General features: G+C 30.3%; 1 protein-coding gene across 1 annotated transcript; it reads left to right on the forward strand.

The window, feature by feature from the left end:
• The first annotated feature begins 13,259 nt into the window (after positions 1-13,259).
• On the forward strand, positions 13,260-14,498 carry LOC129914917 (uncharacterized). The gene has a single exon (XM_055994367.1). It carries the CDS (start codon positions 13,260-13,262, stop codon positions 14,496-14,498), a length of 1,239 nt encoding a protein of 412 aa, XP_055850342.1.
• Positions 14,499-20,360: the final 5,862 nt, after the last annotated feature.

Raw genomic sequence — 20,360 nt, forward strand, 5'->3', positions numbered from 1 at the left:
AGGCTCAGTGCTCACTCAAATTACACAAGATTAAGGCAAAATATTATTACATTTTTCATCCACAAAAATATTTTTTGGATCACATTAAAGTGAATATAATTAAAAGCCATGGATACTGTTTTTGTGTGTCTGGCAATCAATTAAACCACATCCTTTTGCAATAAATCTACCCATCATTACGATTACGTTCTGCTTTCTGCCACACACTTTGTGACCAAAAACAAAACAAAACAAAAAATTCACTGTATATGTGCTGCCAATGAATTGTGTTTTAAATTTTGTAAAAGCTCTTGACGCCAACTTGTTTATAATTTTAAATAATTACTTTGAATTTTTGACTGAATTCGACACAATCGATGTCAAGCAAACTGAGCAGAAACACACAGAATACAATTGAAGCTGCTTCGACATTGTTAAAATGGTTGCACATACCTTCACAGTTCAATAAGTGTTTTATAGGGAAAGGGTGTTTCAGTAGATGATGGGTCTGGCTTAATGATTAAGTGAAAAAAATGTCATATAAAATTGTACTCATCGTAACAGTTTTCTGTGAAAAATTTAAACAAAAATGCCTGCAATTGTGTGATGACAAGGTTTAAAAAATAATAAAAAAAAAAAACTATAAAGAGGATTAACGGTGTGGTTAGGTGATGGTATAAAAGCCTGCTCTGGTGCCAAAAAAAAGTGGTGTGATGGTAATGGTTGAAGAGTCTTTTAAATTAATAAAATGGAAACAAGGTCCTGACAAATTGCAGCCAAGTGAATCATAAATTGCTGATGGTAAAGCCTTTACCATGAATTGCATCACATTTTTAATTTTTTTTTTTATATTTTATCAGAGACTGGATTATCGAAAGTGGTTTATAACCAGAACCTGATTAAAATGGACATATAAGCATGTTTGGGTTGATATTTTCAGAGCTTGAGCAAAGGATTAAATTTATCATACATAATTTTGACGAGATAACAGAATGAAACATTCTTTGAGAGTGCTTGTTTTTTTTAATGTTTCACGAATGACAATGGGTAAAAGGATTTTTTTTTTTGTTGGCTTGGATTTAATCAATCAATATCAGTTGGTGGTTGATGGTTGATGAGTATTGCCTTACGTTTTTTTTTCTTCTGGTAACGCTGTGAAAAAGTGAGTTAAAAATTACACTGTGCTATAAAATAAAAATCATGTCAATTACTTTGGAAATAACCTAGCAGAGGTTGTAGATATTACTGAGTGCATCATATTTTAGCACTTGAAATTTTTCGTAAACCCTCAAAATTTCATGTTGTCGTCAAAAACCGTTTTTTAATGTTTTTTAAATTTCACCGATTTTCTACTCAGCCATTTTTCGGTCAATTTCAGATTTTTTTATTATGCTCAAGCACCAAGGTGTAGATTTTATGGGCTGAATCTTAAAGTACAACATTTTTTAGAGTTCGGAGACCGTTTTGTGTTTTAGAAATTTTTTCTTATAAAAAGTTTTATTGCTCTATTTATGTTGAATCAAGAAAGCTTTTACTCATTAAAAACAATGTGCATCAATATCTCATTTTTGAAAAAAATGGATATAGCGAGTTTTGTTTTTCATCGCCTCGATTGAAAAAAAAAAAAATTGCACTAAAAAAATTTATTGCAAATTAAAAATTTTCTCCATTAAAAAAAAAAATCAATGCAAAATGTGTGTATTAAGTATATTTTTTAATATTCGTCGAATTTCTTGAAATTTTAGAGATTTGCCCATACGTAAGGTAGTTCAACTATAACATTGAACCTAAGGTATGGTCAAATAGCCAAAATTGTTAGAAATTTTTAATGCAAAAAATTTCTTATTTTTTATTGTTTTTAATGTAATATATTTGTATATGTAATAGAAATTCCTTTTTTAATGCAAATATTTTTCAATAGCAATAAGTTTTTTTTTAATGCAAAATTTTTGTATTTACAATAAATATTTTTTTTTGTACAATTATTTCTTTTTTTATTTGTAATTAAATTGTAACAAAGGCATTATAAAATAATTTTTTACAACCCTGACTCTGATAGACTAATGTGATTGCGAATTACTACTCTCCAGCTCAAAGCAATGTTACCGGAATCATTAACATTTAAACAACTATGTATAACATTCGAAACAAAATTTAAATAAGTTCCCCTTTGAAATGTCCAGATTGTCCAGAAATTATTTTAAAAAGGTCTTTCCCAGAAAAAAATAATTCTACTCAAATTAAACAAACGCACATACAAATATACAATTTACCTTCACCCGAAACGTGACAGTTAAAGTTTTAGTTCCAATTTTTTTTCTCAAACTTTCCATATGGATGTTGCTTTTAAAATGAATATTTTCTTAAAATAAGAGTATGTAGGTAACTATACACTAAACATCATCCCATCAGAATGGAACACAAAAAAAAATAAGAGCTTCCTAATATGTAAATTTGACGATGAACCGTCCGTAGAAAGTTTTGTATAAATTGTTGATAACTGTCAGGAATACAAATGAGAATATGGTTGACAGAAATATACGAAAGAAAAAAAAACAAAAACATATACACCATACAAACACATACATAAAAGCAAAAACCTTTCGAGGTCCTCGTGGCAAAGTTTCACTTAAACCCGTTTGTTTAAATGTTTTTATTTTTTTTTTTTTGGTTTTTTGTTTCTTTATTTTTTATGAGGAAATCGAAAGAAAAACAAAATAAACAGAAAACAAAAAAAAATATTTATACATATATTTAAATAACCAAAGAATTCCCTTAGAGAGAAGAGATACCATGGTTTTAAAATAGAATATCATTGCAATTCTAACCAAAAGAGTATGTGTGTTCTGGAAGGTGACGACTAGGGATTAGAATAGATCTGAGCAAATTCTAGGAAATGTATGTTTTTAAAAAACGTATCACCTTATAACTTCCCAGAAGTGTCTATTCATCAAATTATTTTTTACAAAAATATTTTAAGAATACTATACATACTTAAGGGGGTAAATCCCTCTGGACTACGGGTTTTTCAAGAATTTTTTTTTGGAAAACTAAAAGCATTAATTAAAATTTGGAAAAATACATGATATTATTGACATCATGAAGTGTTAACACAATTTTTTTGAAGTAATAAAAAAACAAAATGGAGGCTCTACAGCCGTTTAAAGTTGATGCCTCGCGTTTGCGCCGTGCAATGCCCAGGTCCAGTAAATTATTTATAATCAAAAGAGAAATTTTTTTCCATTAAAATATATTTATACGCATTGCATAAACCTAAATTTAACAAAAAAAAGTGTAAAATAAAAATTAGAGACCAAAAAAACGAAAATACACAATGTTTTTTTATAAACAAATTGTAAAAAAAATATTTATTGTGAAAATTATATTGACTTGACGAGTAATTTGCACTTTATTTCAAGTCGATAGCTTCATTAGTTTTTGAGTTACGTTGCACGGCGCGGAAAAAAACGTGTTTCGATAAAAATTCGTTTAAAGTTTTCATTTTTGTACTGTGGTAAGCTCGGAACGCATGGGTTTCAGGACTATCTGGGGACTTTTGAGGCTTCATTAAGGGCTCAGACCACTAAAATAGTTTCTTCGGTTGATAAATGATTTTTTTAGGAAAAAAATTAATAATGAAAAACTAAAAAAAATCCAGAGGGTTTTCCCCCTTAAGTTATTTTGAAAAATTTAAAAGGTTAAAGGAGACGCCCACATTATAGGCTATTATTGAGGTCTCAAAGCCTATATCTACCCCTATCATAATTTTGTTTTCTAGCCATTACGTCAAATAAATTTCATCTTTACATAGATGTACACTGTGCTACAAGATAAAAAAAATTTAATACACCCGACAAATTACATAGTGTAGGCTGTTCGTATGGTCGAATAATGCATGAAAATATTTTTGTTGTATTTTCGGAACCCTCCATTTTTTTTTTTTTTTTACAAAAAACCATTTTTACAGACCTTAGGATGTAATCTATCAATATCTCAGTCATTTTTTTAACAATTCTCAATATGTTATATGTTTTTGGAAAGAGGGTTCTCAGACCTTTTGAATGATGTATATATGTCTATTGTTTAAACAAATTAAGTGCAGGTTTTTATCCCATAAATCTTGAAAAAGTGAATTTTTCTTCAATTTTTTCAACTTTATCCACTTTTTATTGCACAATAAAACAAACAAAAAAATAAATTTAGTTTATATTCTGAAAGAATATTTATTAAGGCACATATTGGTGTATTATTTTATTGAAATTGACCAAAACTGCGGAATCTATGCTACTTTTTCGTAGCTAGAAAATATGGCATATCATGATGTGAATTGCAAGGTGCACAATAGGGTGCTCGTTATTTTAAATAATTATAATTTGTATGCTTCTAAGATCTTATATGGTTGGAAATAAACTACAAAAAATATTCCCCAAGTTTCAAGTCTCTAACTTAACTCAAACCCGTGCCGCCAAGCGGTTGAAGTTTCTTTTGGGAATAACGTGGGGTTTCATGGACCTTGTTCGATCAATTTTAAATTCCAGCTAAACCATTTGGTCAAAAAATTTAAAACTTTACAGACTCAAACCTTATAAGTGTAGCTATGATGTGAACATTTTTCAGATTTTTAATTGTTATAATTTTAGAGATTTAGCTTGGTAAAGAAAATCATTTTTTTCAGACTTTTTCAAAAAATTGCTTTTTAAACGTTTAATGCCAAAAAATGAATAACATACATTTTATTGACAAATAAGCATGGTATGTATATTTAAAATGTATATTCAATTCATAGTTATATAATAAATTAGTTGTTCATTCATTCTTCAACTTACATCGATATTCAAAAAACGTGTTCCCGATTTAAGAAAAAGTACTGTAGTAAATAATTATTTAAAAAATGACTGAGATATTGATAGATTACATCGTAAGGTCTGTAAAAATCGTTTTTTGTAAATAAAAAAAAATGGAGGGTTCCAAAAATATAACAAAAATATTTTTATACATTATTCGACTATACGAACAGCCTACACTATGTAGTTTGTCAGGTGTATTTTCAGTGTCGCACCGTGTTATTATTCATATTTATGTTGGTTCTTACAGGTACATATGCAAGTACTAATTTTGCATTTTCATTATTTATATCAAAGTCAAACCTATACAGGGTGTCCCACAGTCACTGCCCCAAATGAAAAACATAGATTTCTGAGGTCATTTTAAGTCGAAAAACTTAAGAGGTAGCTAATTTTCTCGTTTTCGTCCCGTTTTCGAGTTATGACGGTTTTTACGATTTTTGCTCTCTTTCCCCTTAACTGGCTTTATCTTTGCCAAACTATGTCTGATTAGAGAGATTTTTTTACAACCAATCCAGAATTTATTACAGTTTTGGTTTGTCTCAAAACTTTCTTTTTCTGCGAACCGTTTCTCCGGAATTTTGCATCAAACCCAATTTTCTTCGTTTTTTAAGTTGTTTTTTTTTTTTATACTTTCAAATTATTTTATTCAAAAAACACGTAAATGAGCATTAATTTTGTTCGCTTATTATTAAAGCCCAGTTAAGAGGAAAGAGAGCAAAAATCGTAAAAACCGTCATAACTCGAAAACGGGACGAAAACATTAAAATTAACTTTTAAGTTTTTGGACTTAATGGAGTTCAATCGGAAAATTATTGGAAAAAAAAAAAATTAAGTTTAAGACGAGGTCGATTTTTAAAGATATGAGTTTTGTATTTTTCTGCCTCTATGATTTTGGCACGTTTGTTGATTTATATCGTTTTATTTATACCGTTTGAATTTGTTTCTGCTTTGCTCTTGTGCCAGCAATGAATCAGAATCAGAATAAAAATCAAATAAACATGAAACTTTGTTTTGAAACCAAAAAGAACCAGCAGTTATTCACCTTGACCACCGAAACGTGTTTGCGATAAAAGCCAAAAATCTAGGAAAACCTTTGTGTACCAAAATATACAAAAATAAGAAAACCCATGTTCATAAAAAGAGTTCCTCGTACGTGAAACCAAAATCAAACAACATTTTTTTGAATTGAAAATCTATTGTGCTCTCTTGTTGTAGTTAGAATATCAGGAATCGATTGAAAACAAACAAGAACAAAAACACATGAATCCAAATAAAATTCTTTTCACTTTTTCTAAAAGACCCAATTGGAAAGCCAAAAGCGAAACGTATTCGCGTTTATATTCTCCTCTTTTTAAAATACAACTACAGATGTTTGCCGGACCCACAAAGAAGAAAATATATAGAACATCGGCCTTTCACAAAAAAGATACAAAGAATCCTCAACCAGTCAATTTGCTAAACTTAGACAAAAAAAAGCTAAACAAATTCAAAGAGAGAGAACAAAAATTGAAAAATAGCACAAAGTAACTCAGATACCCAAAACAGCTTATCAGTAGGTTATATGGTACATCTAGTTTATAAAGGAACAGTAAGTTTTTCTCGGATTTAAAAAAGAAATGTAAGCCAAAGAAAGGAATTTTTTTCTCATTGAAACAAAACAAAAAAACACAATATTCGAAGAAAAAAATGATTCAACGAAATATTGCTTCTAAAGCAGCCTGTCATTATTCACTGGTTTTGTTTAATACAAAAAACTCCTAGAAACCATCTGAAGAAGTGTAGACAAACTGGTTTATATGGTAAAACTAGCTGCATAGCATTTTTGCAAAATTCGAAGGATTTACTGGTGTTGTTGACAGCATGAGAATGAAATCTCTTTAACATAGTTCTTAAAAATACGATAAAGTATTGGTTTCATGGAAATTATTTTCTTTATAAAACTTCATTAGGGTTTCACTTTTCAATTTTCTAAATAATAAGTAGTCCTGTGGTGAATTCTCTTTTCTAACCATAGCAAGCTATTATTTTCAACAGTTAACTATGGTTGTTTATTTAATAAAAAATAGATACGATTTTGAATTTGGGAGATTTTTGTGAGAAAATGATTTAGGATATGTATTATAGTGGGCCGAAAAACACTTTTTTACAAATTTCAACTCGTAATAGCGCATAAAAGTTGCGATTGGTGAAGACTAATAAGGGTTTTAAAAATAATACAAATTACTCTGAAGCATGAAAAAAAATTTAAAAAATGGTATTTTAACAAAAAAAAAATTACCACCGTAACATATTATTTTTTGAACACAATAGCTTGAATATTAAGTAAAAAAAATTGGTTCAAATTGGTTAAGGACTTCCGGTGGCGCATGTGTTCCAAAATTTGTCAAAAAAATGGCAAAAATCATATTTTTACGATATTTTTTCTTTTTTATAAAATATTTGTAAAATTATTATTTTAACCAAATAAGAATTAAAAATGAAGTTGACACAATCAGTGAAATTCATGAAGTCGCTAAAGATATAAACATCTTTCGGTGAAGAATGCTTTCGCTATTTATTATTCTCTTTGCCGCACAGTGGTACCTTTGCTGCTTTTTGGCTTCAAAAATCATTTTCACGGCCTTTTCTTGATGAAAATTCACGAAATTTAGTACACTGAAGTATAAAAGTATAAGAAATACTTTTTTTTTAACTCATAATTCATAATGGTGGTCCCAAATGGCGGACAGAATAAACGTTTATAGAATCTTCTTTTTCGAAACTGTTTATAAGCGAAAAATTTAGCTAAATTGATGTAAAACAGATGTTAGGTTGAAAAATTCCCAAAGTAGTAAACCTCACTTTTTACCTCTTTTTTGTGCTATTTTTGGATTTATGGTTTAGGTATAAAGCTCAATTTTTGACGTCTTCAGTAGGTATTAATTCTCTTAAAAAAACTATTTTTGCTTTATATAATTCCCAATTATGTTTAAAATGTACTATCATATAAAAAACAAAAAAAAAAAACATCACTAAAAAAGTAAAAAGTGGGGTTTACTTATTTGGCAATTTTTGAATGCACTTTTGCATAGTGTTTTTTTTTTTTGTCTGTAAAATGTCTCCGTTACTGAAATCTGTTTGCGAATATTTATATCCCATTCATAAACTGAAGGAAAATAGTTTCTTACATCTCGTAAAGATTTTATTTGATTTACAATGTTTAGTTTTTAATTTCTAAAATTATTAACCTTTAAATTAGAAAACAATGAAGATTTTAAGATATTTAATATATGTAATTATATATCTTATAGGAGAATTTGAAATTCCATTTGTAAGATTTGGAAAATTATATGGAAGTACCTAAGAAAATTGTATAAAATTTTGATCAATTTCAATTTTTTTCAATTTTGTTTTATTGAACATACTATATAGTGGAGTAACTAAAGCTCAAAAATTGGCAATATTAGGGAACCCGGCCGAACAACTTAGATTTTGATGATCTTTTTTTTCAAACGTCGGTAATTAAAAATACTTTAAAGTCTATAGATTAAAAATTGCCGGAGTTGCCGTTTTGATTTTTTAAATTTAATTGAAGATTTTTGTGAACAAAAACAAATTTTTTTCAAAAATTTTTCTTAAATTTCATAAATTAATTGATGCTTAAAGATTGTCTAGGAAATTCAAGGAAGAAAAATATATGGGAGTGAGGGACAATCTTCCATAGTTCAAGCGATAGATGCAATTTTCTTATTAATTGACTTCAAACACAAAAAAAAATATTTGAACACAACGGCAACACCTACAATATTCAAATATACATTTTTTAAAAGCTAGAAGCTTAGTCATATATGTTAAATTAAAATTAAGTTCATTGAATGAACGGCTTTTGAAAGAATGGTAATTGAACTCAGATTTTTGAAAAAAAAAATTATTGAAAAAATTTTAACATGTCGTTTTTTAAACTTGGTCGTAATATAAAATGTATGTATTTTCAAATTTTTTTGGCAGCATTTATTATGATTTCAAATTATAAAAGGAAATGTCAATATGTATTACGGTTTATGAAAAAAATCAAAAAGTATTTCTTTTTCGAAGAACTTTTTTTAATAAAAGTTTTGAAAAAAATGTAACTTATTTTTTTTTTTAAAGTTCAACATCTAAACATAAAATTATTTTTTATTCATTTAATAACCCTTACTGTTGAAAGTTAAATAGCAAAAATTTAAAGTTCCTATTTACCACAGTCTTTGAGATAATTAATTATTTCAATGCAAAAATTCAGTTTTAATAAAAAAAACCATTGAAATTGAAGTAATTTTTCATTTTTTTTTTCAAAAGTGTGATATATTTTACCTTTTTTACTTCGAAATTCAACTGATAATATTTATGGCCAAACATTTTTTTTAAATAAATTCATATTTTATTAGAAAAAGTTTGGAAAAAAGTCATTTTAAATTTTTCTAATAACATTTTTTTTTTTTGAATTCTGAGTTTGAGGACCATTTTTTCAAAAAGTCTTAATTAAATTTAGTGGATTTAAATTTGAGAGATAAGAATGAGCTTCTGGCTTTTTAAAAATGTATTTTAAAATATTGTAGGTGTTGCCGTTGTTTTCAAAATATTTTTTTTTGTGTTTGAGGTCAGAATGTTAGAAAATTGCATTTATCGCTTAAACGATGGAAGATTGTCCCTTACTGCCTTTTATATATATATATATTTCCTTAAATTACCTAGAGAACCTTTTGCTATCATTTGTTTTATGAAATTTAAGCAAAAAAATGGTTTTGTTAAAAAAAAAATTAATTTGAATTTTAAAAAACAATACGGCAACACCGGCAATTTTTAAAATATAGACTTTAAAGTATTTTTAATTACCTACGTTTGAAAAAAAAAAATCGTCAAAATCAGAGCTGTTCGGCCGGGTTCCCTAATAATTTGCTTTAGTTACTCTACTAATATACAATTGACTTAAGCTTAACTTATTTCTAATAAGATACATTGATTGATATAAAATTTGTTGGCACATATGGGGCCTAACCTTATACAATGGATAAAAGATAAAATATATTTAAATATAGTACATGAATAGGCTTAGGTCCATTTTCTTCACTCGGAGTTGAACACAACTTGAGAAATTTTATATTAAAAATTCTCAAGTTATGTTCAACTCCGAGTGAAGAAAATGGACCTTAATTTTACAAGTCTGCTGACTCGGGGTGTTCCTTCCCGGTTGTCCAGTTGTGGTATTGATTATGGTGGGTTGGGTGGTATGGCATTTAGCCGCGGTAGTAGATAAAATTTTGATCGTAAAAAAGGAAATAAAATAACAAAAATAATAAGAATAGTATAAAAATATAAAAAATGCCTTTAAAATTACTTAATTTGTAAGATTTTAACCTATAAAATAGATGTTCATAAGGTTTAGAGTGTTTCGAAACAAATTTTAAAACTATTTTATGTAGATATACGTTCCGCCCAAGTAACAATTTAGCTTTCATAAGGGTCAATGCAAGCTATTTTTTTGCTTTCATAACAAGAAGGACAGGTCTTATACAAATCATTTTGACGCATTTTACCGTAATTGCATAGGACTTTCCTTCGCAGGTAATCCACAAGCTAATAGCTTGTGACAAACAGCTTAAAATGGCCTTACGGAGGTCTTCCTGCAGAGGGTTTATCTAATGCACAAACCGGATTACTTGCGTAGGATATTATAATAAGGCTTTATAGAAGTTGTTGAAGGTGTTGTAGAAAATGTTGAATTTATGCATAAAAAGAAAAGAATTTATTGAATTTTATTTAATTTTTTTTTATTTTCTTTTGAATTTTTCTGTTTTGCATTTTCTATATATTATTTTATTTATTTTAATTTTTTCCTATTTTGTTTCTTTTCCTATTTTGGAAATTCCACTGCTTTTTCTGTTGTTCTGAAATGATGAGAATATTACATATTTTAATTGAAAAAGAACACATTTTTTTATTTTCATCACATGGCCCGGCCAGGAATCGATCCTACGTACCTCTGCATGCCAAGCCAGCACCTTACCAGTAGACCATGCTCGAATATTAAAGATGAGTGGAAAATTGGGAGCCAATTGAAACCTCGCATTGAAATGCAATGTTTTTTTCTAATGCGTTACAAACATTGCATATCTGCAGGATAAAAACTTTGCATACTTACAGGTGAAAACATTGCATACTTACAAGAACCTCTTGGAACAGGTCTTATAGAGGCCTTCTGTCACTTGAAAATACAAGGCTTCTTTAGAACGGTTCAAACAGGTCTTATAAAGGTCTTCTTTAACTGATATTTACAAGGCTTCTTCTTAATACTATCCTTAAGGAGACTCTCCAAAATGGATGACTTGCGTAAGTAAGCCTTAAACTAAACCTATACAAACTATAGCTTGTCGAATCGAGCAAAATGGACCTTATGCAAGTAAAATTGTTACTTGGACGTACAAAAGAATTTCCAAACAGCGTACAAAAACAAAATTGTAAACCGCTGTAAGGAAATTAGGTATGTGAAATCTCAAAAAAAAAAAAAATGTTTTTTGACAAGTGCCGTTGTTAAAATTCTTTTTCCATAACAAAAGTTTTTAAAATTTCTATCATAGAACACCGCCAAAACATGGCTTTTAATGAGTATATTCTATAACTTCATATTATTTGAGCCCATTTTTCGATACGGAAATTCTGACAAATGACCATTTAATTTTAATTTTCTTTTAAGATATTTATCAGGATACGCAAAATTGTTCAAAAATGTTATCTGGACCACAAAAAAAATTAAAAGCAGAACACTTTCCAAATAGCTTTTAAGTTAATAAATTGGCCAGCCACATACACCAAAATCACCCATAATTTAAATTGGGTCGAATTCCATTAACAATTGAGAAGTAGAAGAAATTAATTCATAATGTTGAATAGCAAACGAATATCAAGTGAAGCATTTCTTTTGCATTTAGAGGATGACGATAGTTGAAAGTACATAAAACAATTAAATCATTTCATTTATTTTTGTTTTCTCTAACTAATGAAATTTAATATCGATTTTTGTTTTAGTGCTTTTTTCCATTTTTACATCAGTTGGTTTTTAACATGTAATTTTGAAGTTTTTTAAACCGAATTTTTTACCTTTTAAAAACCCCTTTAAAAACTCGATGTAATAAAACAATTTGCCGTTGATATTTCCAATAAAAATAAGTTACACATACACCTCAGTGACCGTGTCGTCTCAACCTATTTTTTTAAACGAGGATATATACATAGTATTCCACAAAATTATCGTTTTAGCGTATTCAGAAACGTTTAAATCCCACAAAAACAGTAGCCATGACCAACCAATACTTAATCTTTATTGTGTATTTGAGAAGAAAAATATTCCTTACTACAATACTTTACCTATACCTATAAATATGTAGAAATGTATCTTCTGTGTCAGTAGTATCATAGTTCTTCTATTTAAACACTCAGATATTTTGTGTTCTCTTTTTTTTTTTTTTTTTGAGAACATATTGTACAAAGTATAACCGGAGGATAAGTAAAATCTTTTGGTAAAAAAAGGAATTCGAATTTGATATTCCCTAAGGGAAATGCATATAGTCTTTTTGAAATACATATTCGTGTCTTTATTGTTTTAGAAAGGATATCATTCTAATGTTATATAATTTGGCAGTCTGTCGAAAGTAGTTAAGAATTTGGTTACTATGTTTTTTTTTTTGCAATTGACTAGGTTTTGAGGTGAAAACAGCTTGAGCCCTCAAAACGGTCAATAGATTAATTTTGCTTCGTAGAAAAAAAAAATACAGTTTAAACTTAGTCCAACGTGCTAATTAGCTAAACTCATTGAGTAAAATTTTATCCAGGAGACATATTACAAAAAAATAAAAAAAAATTGAAATTATAAAATAAAGTATAAAAGTAACACACAGAGATAGCATTGAAGGTAAAAAAAAAATGAAAAAGCAAAAAAATATAGTTAAGTTCACACTTAATTTGTAAAAAAATTAGCCGGGTTTGTGGTCAGATTGATTGTATTTGAAAGTTTTTCACCTTATTGACCTCAAAAATCGTAATAAAAAGAAACAATAAAAAATAACAACAACTGTGTTTAATTTAACAAATTCTTTTTATTCAACACGAATGCATTTCGGTTCTCAGCTGCGGAACCATCATCAGCGAACGACGTTTAAACAAAACCAAAGAAATTACAAATATTACTTGCATTTAAGGTTAAACAAAGAGATTACAAACATTACTTGCAAAAGAAAAACAAAAACAAAAAACAAAAACAAAAAACAGAGTTTCTATTTATTCTCTTTTGAGTGCGTTGAAAAGTTGTTGAAGTTGTTGAGTGCGTTGAAATTCGGAAGCTTTGATGGTTTTTCAGTCAAGAACACATTCGATTTTGTTGACAAGATAAGGGAAATTGAAATTGAAGACGACGAGATTATGGTCTCATTCGATGTAACTGCCCTTTTTCCATCCATTCCCGTCAATGAAGCAGTCGAAGCAATCAAACAACATTTACATAAATTCGATTTACCACCAGAACAAGAAAAAGCTTACATTGATTGCATCAACATTTGCATGAAGCATAATTGTTTTCAATTCCGGAACTTATTTTATTCAAACAACTTCGGGTGCAGTATGGGAAATGGCCTCTCACCATATATCGCAGAGGCATTCATGTGTAAATTTGAGTCAGATTTACACAAAGAAGGTAAACTACCACGTATTTGGTATAGATATGTTGATGACACCTTTGCTGTGGTGAAAAAATCAGAAGTTGACCAGGTTCTCACAACAATCAATAATAGATTTCCCAGCATCAAATTTACTTTTGAGAAGGAGGACGACAAACTTCACACATTACCCTTCCTCGACGTTGAAATCAAACGAAAAGAGAAAAGAGTTGAGTTCAGTGTTTACAGAAAATCCACCTCGACAGATCGGTACATAACAAAGGATTCATATTGTGCATATAATCAAAAAATTGCAGCTTTTCATTCCATGGTTTACAGATTATGCCGTCTTCCTCTATCTGTTGAAAACTATATGAGAGAATACCAACAAATACTTCATATAGCTAATGTGAACGGGTACGAGAAATCAATCATAGACCAACTGATCAAAAAGCACTCGAAAAAGTTAAAGCGAAACAACGTTAGTACTTTGTTCGAACAAAATACAAATGCACAAAAACAACGTATCACTCTACCCTTCGCCCCAAATATTACCAACAAGCTGATACATGTCTTTGCGAAATCAGAAATGAGCATTGTACATACCAACAACAACAAATTAAAAACTCTCCTAGGATCCACAAAAGACAACACACCAACTAACCGATGCAGCGGCATTTATCAAATCTCTTGTTCTAACTGTGACAAAAAATATATTGGACAAACAAGGAGAGCTGCTGAGGTTAGATTCAACGAACATCTTCGATCCGTAAAAAAGAAAGAGATAGACAAAGCAATAGCAGCCCACATCTATGATCCAAATAATGACAATCAACACACAATAACTTCTTTTGACAACAATTTTAAGCTTTTAAAAAAAGTAAACAAACCAAATAAACTTGATGCCTATGAATCCATACATATACACATAAACAACAATTTGATGAACTTGGAACCTGGACCAATTATTGACTCTCAACTTTTCAACGCACTCAAAAGAGAATAAATAGAAACTCTGTTTTTTGTTTTTGTTTTTTGTTTTTGTTTTTCTTTTGCAAGTAATGTTTGTAATCTCTTTGTTTAACCTTAAATGCAAGTAATATTTGTAATTTCTTTGGTTTTGTTTAAACGTCGTTCGCTGATGATGGTTCCGCAGCTGAGAACCGAAATGCATTCGTGTTGAATAAAAAGAATTTGTTAAATTAAACACAGTTGTTGTTATTTTTTATTGTTTCTTTTTATTACGATTTTTGAGGTCAATAAGGTGAAAAACTTTCAAATACAAAAAAATATAATCCTGCAAAACCACAATTGAGTCATATTACAAATTGCGTCCAACTCCAACTGCCATCATCATTATCATCATTGCCACACCGTGACTACTACCAATTTGGCCTAATATCCTCTTTCAGGAAATGTTTGTACTTTTTATTCAAGTTTTTTTTTTTCTTCTCTTTTTTTTCATTTCTCTCTTTGCTTGCAGGACTCCAACGATTTATAAAATTAGATATTTTATGTCATCATACAGTTTTACAATGGGGGCCATATCGTCCAAACACATACAAATATATAGAGTATATGTGTGTTGTACGAGAGTATGATGATGTATGATGAACAAGAACACTGAACATCTGTTTGATTGTTTGTGCTTTGGGAATGAATAAAGATGCTCCCATGGTGATCTCTTTTTTGGAATTGGTAACGAATTGCTGATATGTGTCGCCCAAACACGCTTGGGTTTTTTTTTTTGATAAACGAAAAAGAATCACAGTGAAGTATTGGGGTCTATTAATTGGCTTCCGATTTCACTTTACCAAAAAATGTATGTGTATAGGGATGGTATCCTTTCGATGTCATAATAAATAGTGTACGACAAATGGAGGTTGTTTTTATGTTTTTTTTTCCAAAGAAAGAATGTTTGCACATTCGAAAAAAAATATCGATCCTAGAAAATTGGCAATACCCGCTTTTTCCTCTTTCCCACGCTTCTCCTCAATTCACCCCCTCAATTTCTCAAATTCATCTATGATATTTCAATTGATTTTAGGGAATAAGTGTGAGAACAAAAAATTTAAATTCTGAACATTTACTAAATAAATAACAACTTTTTTGACTGACAATCTGCAGTTGAGAAGATAGAGGGGGGCAACATTTTCAAAATTCGTTTTTTAAGTTTAAACATTCAAGATTTTGAAGAATAAAAATGCAGCCCAAATCGACAATGCATTGTAGTCTCCTTAAGGAGCTGGTCATCCTGTATATACAGCAAATAAGTGATAATCAAGTTTAGCGGTTCCACCAAAACGGATAACTTTATTCAGTTAACAGGGGAAGTAGGGGCCAGACCGCCTATAGAAGCAAGACTGCAGAATTGTACCGCATGTTGCATGAAAAAAATCTAAATTGGCAACACTTGTTAATATAAAATAAGTGGCTTTTGGTACACTGATATAAAAAAAAAGTCATGTGTGCAATTCACACGTGGTAGAAGTGAAACCTTAAAAAAAAAAATGTTCTTGCAAAAAAAAAAGAAAAAATCTACCTATTTTTTATTCTATCTCCTACATGTTTTTTATATGACAACCTATATTAATTTTATATCATCTGAAAGCTTATTGTTTCAGCTCAAAATATTTATATCGTCCATGTCTATACAACCTCTACAAAAAGAGCTTATTTTTTTCTTACCAAATCAAATTTTATATCATCTGAAAGATTATTTCACCTTTTATATGACGTATGAATCATATTTCTACCATGCCTAGAAAAAAAAATAAGAGTTTTTTAAAGCCAACTATGTCGAAATTTCAAGCTGAGATTACGGTACTTCCTACACTGGTCATCGTCAACAGATATCCACAGGTGGTTTGAGGTATTTTTCAAGTTTTTCAATTTAAGATTGTGTAACTTGTAGAGCTCTTTCAGTTAATTGTGGTATATCAAATGAAAAGTTATGTTGTTATCAGCATGCGTATTAAAGTTAAATCAAATTTGTATGTGCACTAGATCAAAAGTTATAACGTGTGTTGGAAAAGAACATCTTTGTACCGTTATCTCCGAATTTTGAATATGAAATTTTGTACAATTATAATTTATTTAATTACCTATCGCCAGTACAAATTTCATTCATCTATCTATTAAAACAAAAAAGTTATAATAAGTTGAATGTTCGTGTCGCGTTTTCGTTTCATCTTGGTTCAAATCACTACGATACTAAAGAAGTTTTCACTTCAAAAACTACCTAAAATCAACGGAAATAGCGTTGATTCAACTAATTTTCGGAATGATTTTGCGTTGATACGGTTATGATTCGAATGGGAGAAGACCGCCCGTGGTCGGAAATTGAAGCTCTGGTAGATAAAAAAAAAGAAACAAAAAGAAGTTAACCGGTCAAGTTGTCAAAAAAGGTAGGAGACAGCAGACAGGTGCCAAAAAATATTAAAATTGAAGATTTTGAGGAAAAAGACGTTTTAGGCTGTATTTGTATTTTCTGCATGCAGCTGTTTTCTAAATCCAATCCTAGAAATGGGTTGATTAAATGCACCATGTGTACCTACCAAAAAATCGTCCCACGAAGCTTGTGCTAGAGTGGGATCTGACTGAAGCTATAGTTCCGTGACTTCAATAATCGAAATAATTAATCGAGTAAGAAGTTCTGTAGTAACGAAAATGCTTGAAATTTCTAATAGAATAAGAAAAATAAAATGAAATAATCAAATGAATTTATGAAGGATTTGAATACAAATCGTAATTCTTTGATATAGTATAAAGAAAGAAAAATACAAATACATTATATAAAATATATTTTTGATAATAATCGAAAAACTTTTAGCTAAACGATTGTAACTTTATTCTATAGAAAGTTAAATACTCTAAACAAATTTATCAATACCATCGGTTGTCACGTATTTTCTTGTAAACTTAGTTACCAAATGTTTTATTTAGATGGTGCTAAATAAAACATTTGATAACTAAGTTTACAAGAAAATACGTTTCGTTAATCTGAGGTTTTCCTTTGCAGATCAGGCTTCTTTTATAAAAATACACTATTTAATGTATTTTCGTTCCACGAGCTTAATCTTCTTTGACTTCAAGTTTCTTTGATCATTCAATGTTTATTTTTTTGCCGGTCTTTAAAACACCACATATTAATTTAACTTAACACCACAAGCTGTGATTTCATGTTTTTTTTTTTTTTTTTAATCCTCTTTTTTTTTAATCCTACTCCAGTCCTCGTGTTGTTTTGCACTGATTTTTGAGTTTGCAGTGTTAGCAAATCCTAATCCAATAAAAGTCCCTCTCCTATAACCCAACCAACAATTATCTCTCGCTCTATCTCTCTCTCTCTCTCTTCTTACAAACCTTTAGATTTTTATTAGAAAAGGTGTGGTCATGGTGTCACACTACACATATTATTATGGTCTTCCATAGAATCGCACTGATTCGAATTTAATCCTATTTCGAATGGAATAACAATGCAATTGGTTGTACCTATAGCACAACCAATAAGTATTGTTCTTGTTTTTTTTTTTTTTTTTTTTTTTTTTTTTTTGAACTTTGCTAAATGAAGAACATGAACATCCTGGTCATTAAATGGTGCTTCGCAGAAATTTGAGAAGTTGCCCGAAGTAATCCTTCAAAAAAGCATAAAATCAATCGAACTGTATTCAATCAATTTTGGAGAAAGTCAAAATTCAAAAGAAAATCTGCCATTTTAACTCTTCGAATTCTTCCACACAACAAAAAAATTGCGTAAAAGAACCCGCCAAGCCAGACCCATAACATTTGCATGCCATTAAGTTTTCCTGCTAAAAGATCATCCTTACCATGTGCGGATAGTTGGGAGTATTAGTGTCAAAGACATTATAGCCACGCAACATGTCCGCACAGATTAAAATACAAATATTTGTGGTTGCCACCACATAGCAAGTTGTCGTCGGCATCACCATTGCAATACCATATAGACCATTATGGGCCTTAGAGCTTTTATATGAGAGGTCGCCCACATCTCAAAGTCTATCAGCCTCGACGATGACAAGGAGAACCGACGACGACCAACCGACACCGACGAGGACAACGACTAACGACGACGACAACGCAACGATGCAAGGCCACCCATTTCGTATATATAGAGTAGACATTGCTGTTAAGTTGGAACGACACACTATATAGAAGCAGTGGCAACCTTATAACAGCAACAGCAGTCATAGCTGCGACGCCGGAACCGGATCTGTGGTAGACCATAATATTATCATGGCTTGTAACGGTGGTGTTTACGTGCGAATGTTTTCGCTTCCACACAGGACCCAACTTGGGCTAAATGTACAACTTGCATATATGCATTTGGGTTTGTAGATATGTGCGAGTATATGAAAGACTAAAGCCCACATTAGATTTAATGGTAACTAGCTGCAGGATATCATTTAAATATTCTGCCTCCTGTCTGCTGCTGTGTGTTTTCAGCTCATATTATGTCCTTGCAGCAGGTTCGGTTCGGTTTTTGTGTGCTTATGATTGTCTGTGTGTTTGTGTGTGAAGTCGTGTATATGTCCCGCTTGCGGCTCACTTTATTCTATATGAGAAAGATAATGCAATGTGCATGTGCATTTAGCTGTTCACGCGCTTTTGTTGAAACTAATTTCCATAGCGGCAAAAATATCCCTGGGATAGGTAAATCCGTTATTATAACCATTGCATACTGTATGAATTTGTTTAGAGTTTTTTTTTTTTTTTTTGTTAATTTTTCTTCTTTTTTTTTTTTTGCGGATAAGTTTCATTTCATTCCTCTAATGTCCTGATGTTAGTTCTGGGTTTCATTATAATTCCTGACAGTGTTTTATACAAAAACGTTGCAATTACTGGTATCGCTAACAAGGAGTAACATATATACACATATAAAAAAAAGGAAACTATTTAACTTTTGAAATACTAACTAATTAGAGCTTCTTGGGTATGGGTATACTTTGGTGAGTTTAAGTGGAATTATTGTAATCTTGATGTAGAGAAGACTGTAGTAAGGATTATCAAAGGAATTATCAAAGGTTAAAAAGGACACGAATATTTAGTAAATGAAGTGCAAAGCTACCTTTATGTTGAAAGTTTTCTTTCTAGGTTACTGCGTCAGGGTCAAAATTATTAATTTGTCCTTGGATGGATGTGCACTCAAGTTATAGTATACAAAAGTGATAGGAATTCGATGGCTTACAGTGCGGAAGGGACTTGCAATTTTCTGGGAGTCCCAAACACTTAATAGACAGTTAATCAAGAAGTGCACCGAACTACGATGTCATCGAGAAAGAAAAGTAAATTTGTTTCAGTAATCTTTTTAGATGTGTCTCAAGGTTTTGAAAAAGTATCGCATGAACACTTCACAATCAGAAAATTAAGACTATCTGAAGAGGACTACACAATTTAGTTTTCCCCATTAGACAAGCCAGAAATGATTGTTCAATGTTCAAACTTAAGGGAACTAGTGAGTGGGGTACCGCAACTCCGCAACGTAGCGTTCTAGGTCCCATTTTGTACCTTTTATTTAATCGCGAAATACTTTCAAACAGAAAAGACCATTTTAGTTACTCCTGTTGAGGACATCACAGTAGGCTAAACGATTAATGAATCAAACATTGAACTCTCTCAATAATGCCAGTGAATCCAAAAAAAAAAACATGGCGAATAGCGTTTAATAAAGTTAAATAAGTCAACAAGGACCTAACGCGGCGATTGGCGTAGAAAGCTTAACGAAATTAAATCAGTTCACGGCGACCTGACGTGTTAGAAAATTATTAAATTGCCTGTTTTGATTATACTTACGCTAGTTCCATTTGTAAATGAGGTAAAATATATTGGGCTTTGGATGCGTCTCGATGCA

The sequence above is a fragment of the Episyrphus balteatus genome, chromosome 3, assembly GCF_945859705.1.
Source record: "Episyrphus balteatus chromosome 3, idEpiBalt1.1, whole genome shotgun sequence".
NCBI classification, from domain to species: domain Eukaryota; kingdom Metazoa; phylum Arthropoda; class Insecta; order Diptera; family Syrphidae; genus Episyrphus; species Episyrphus balteatus.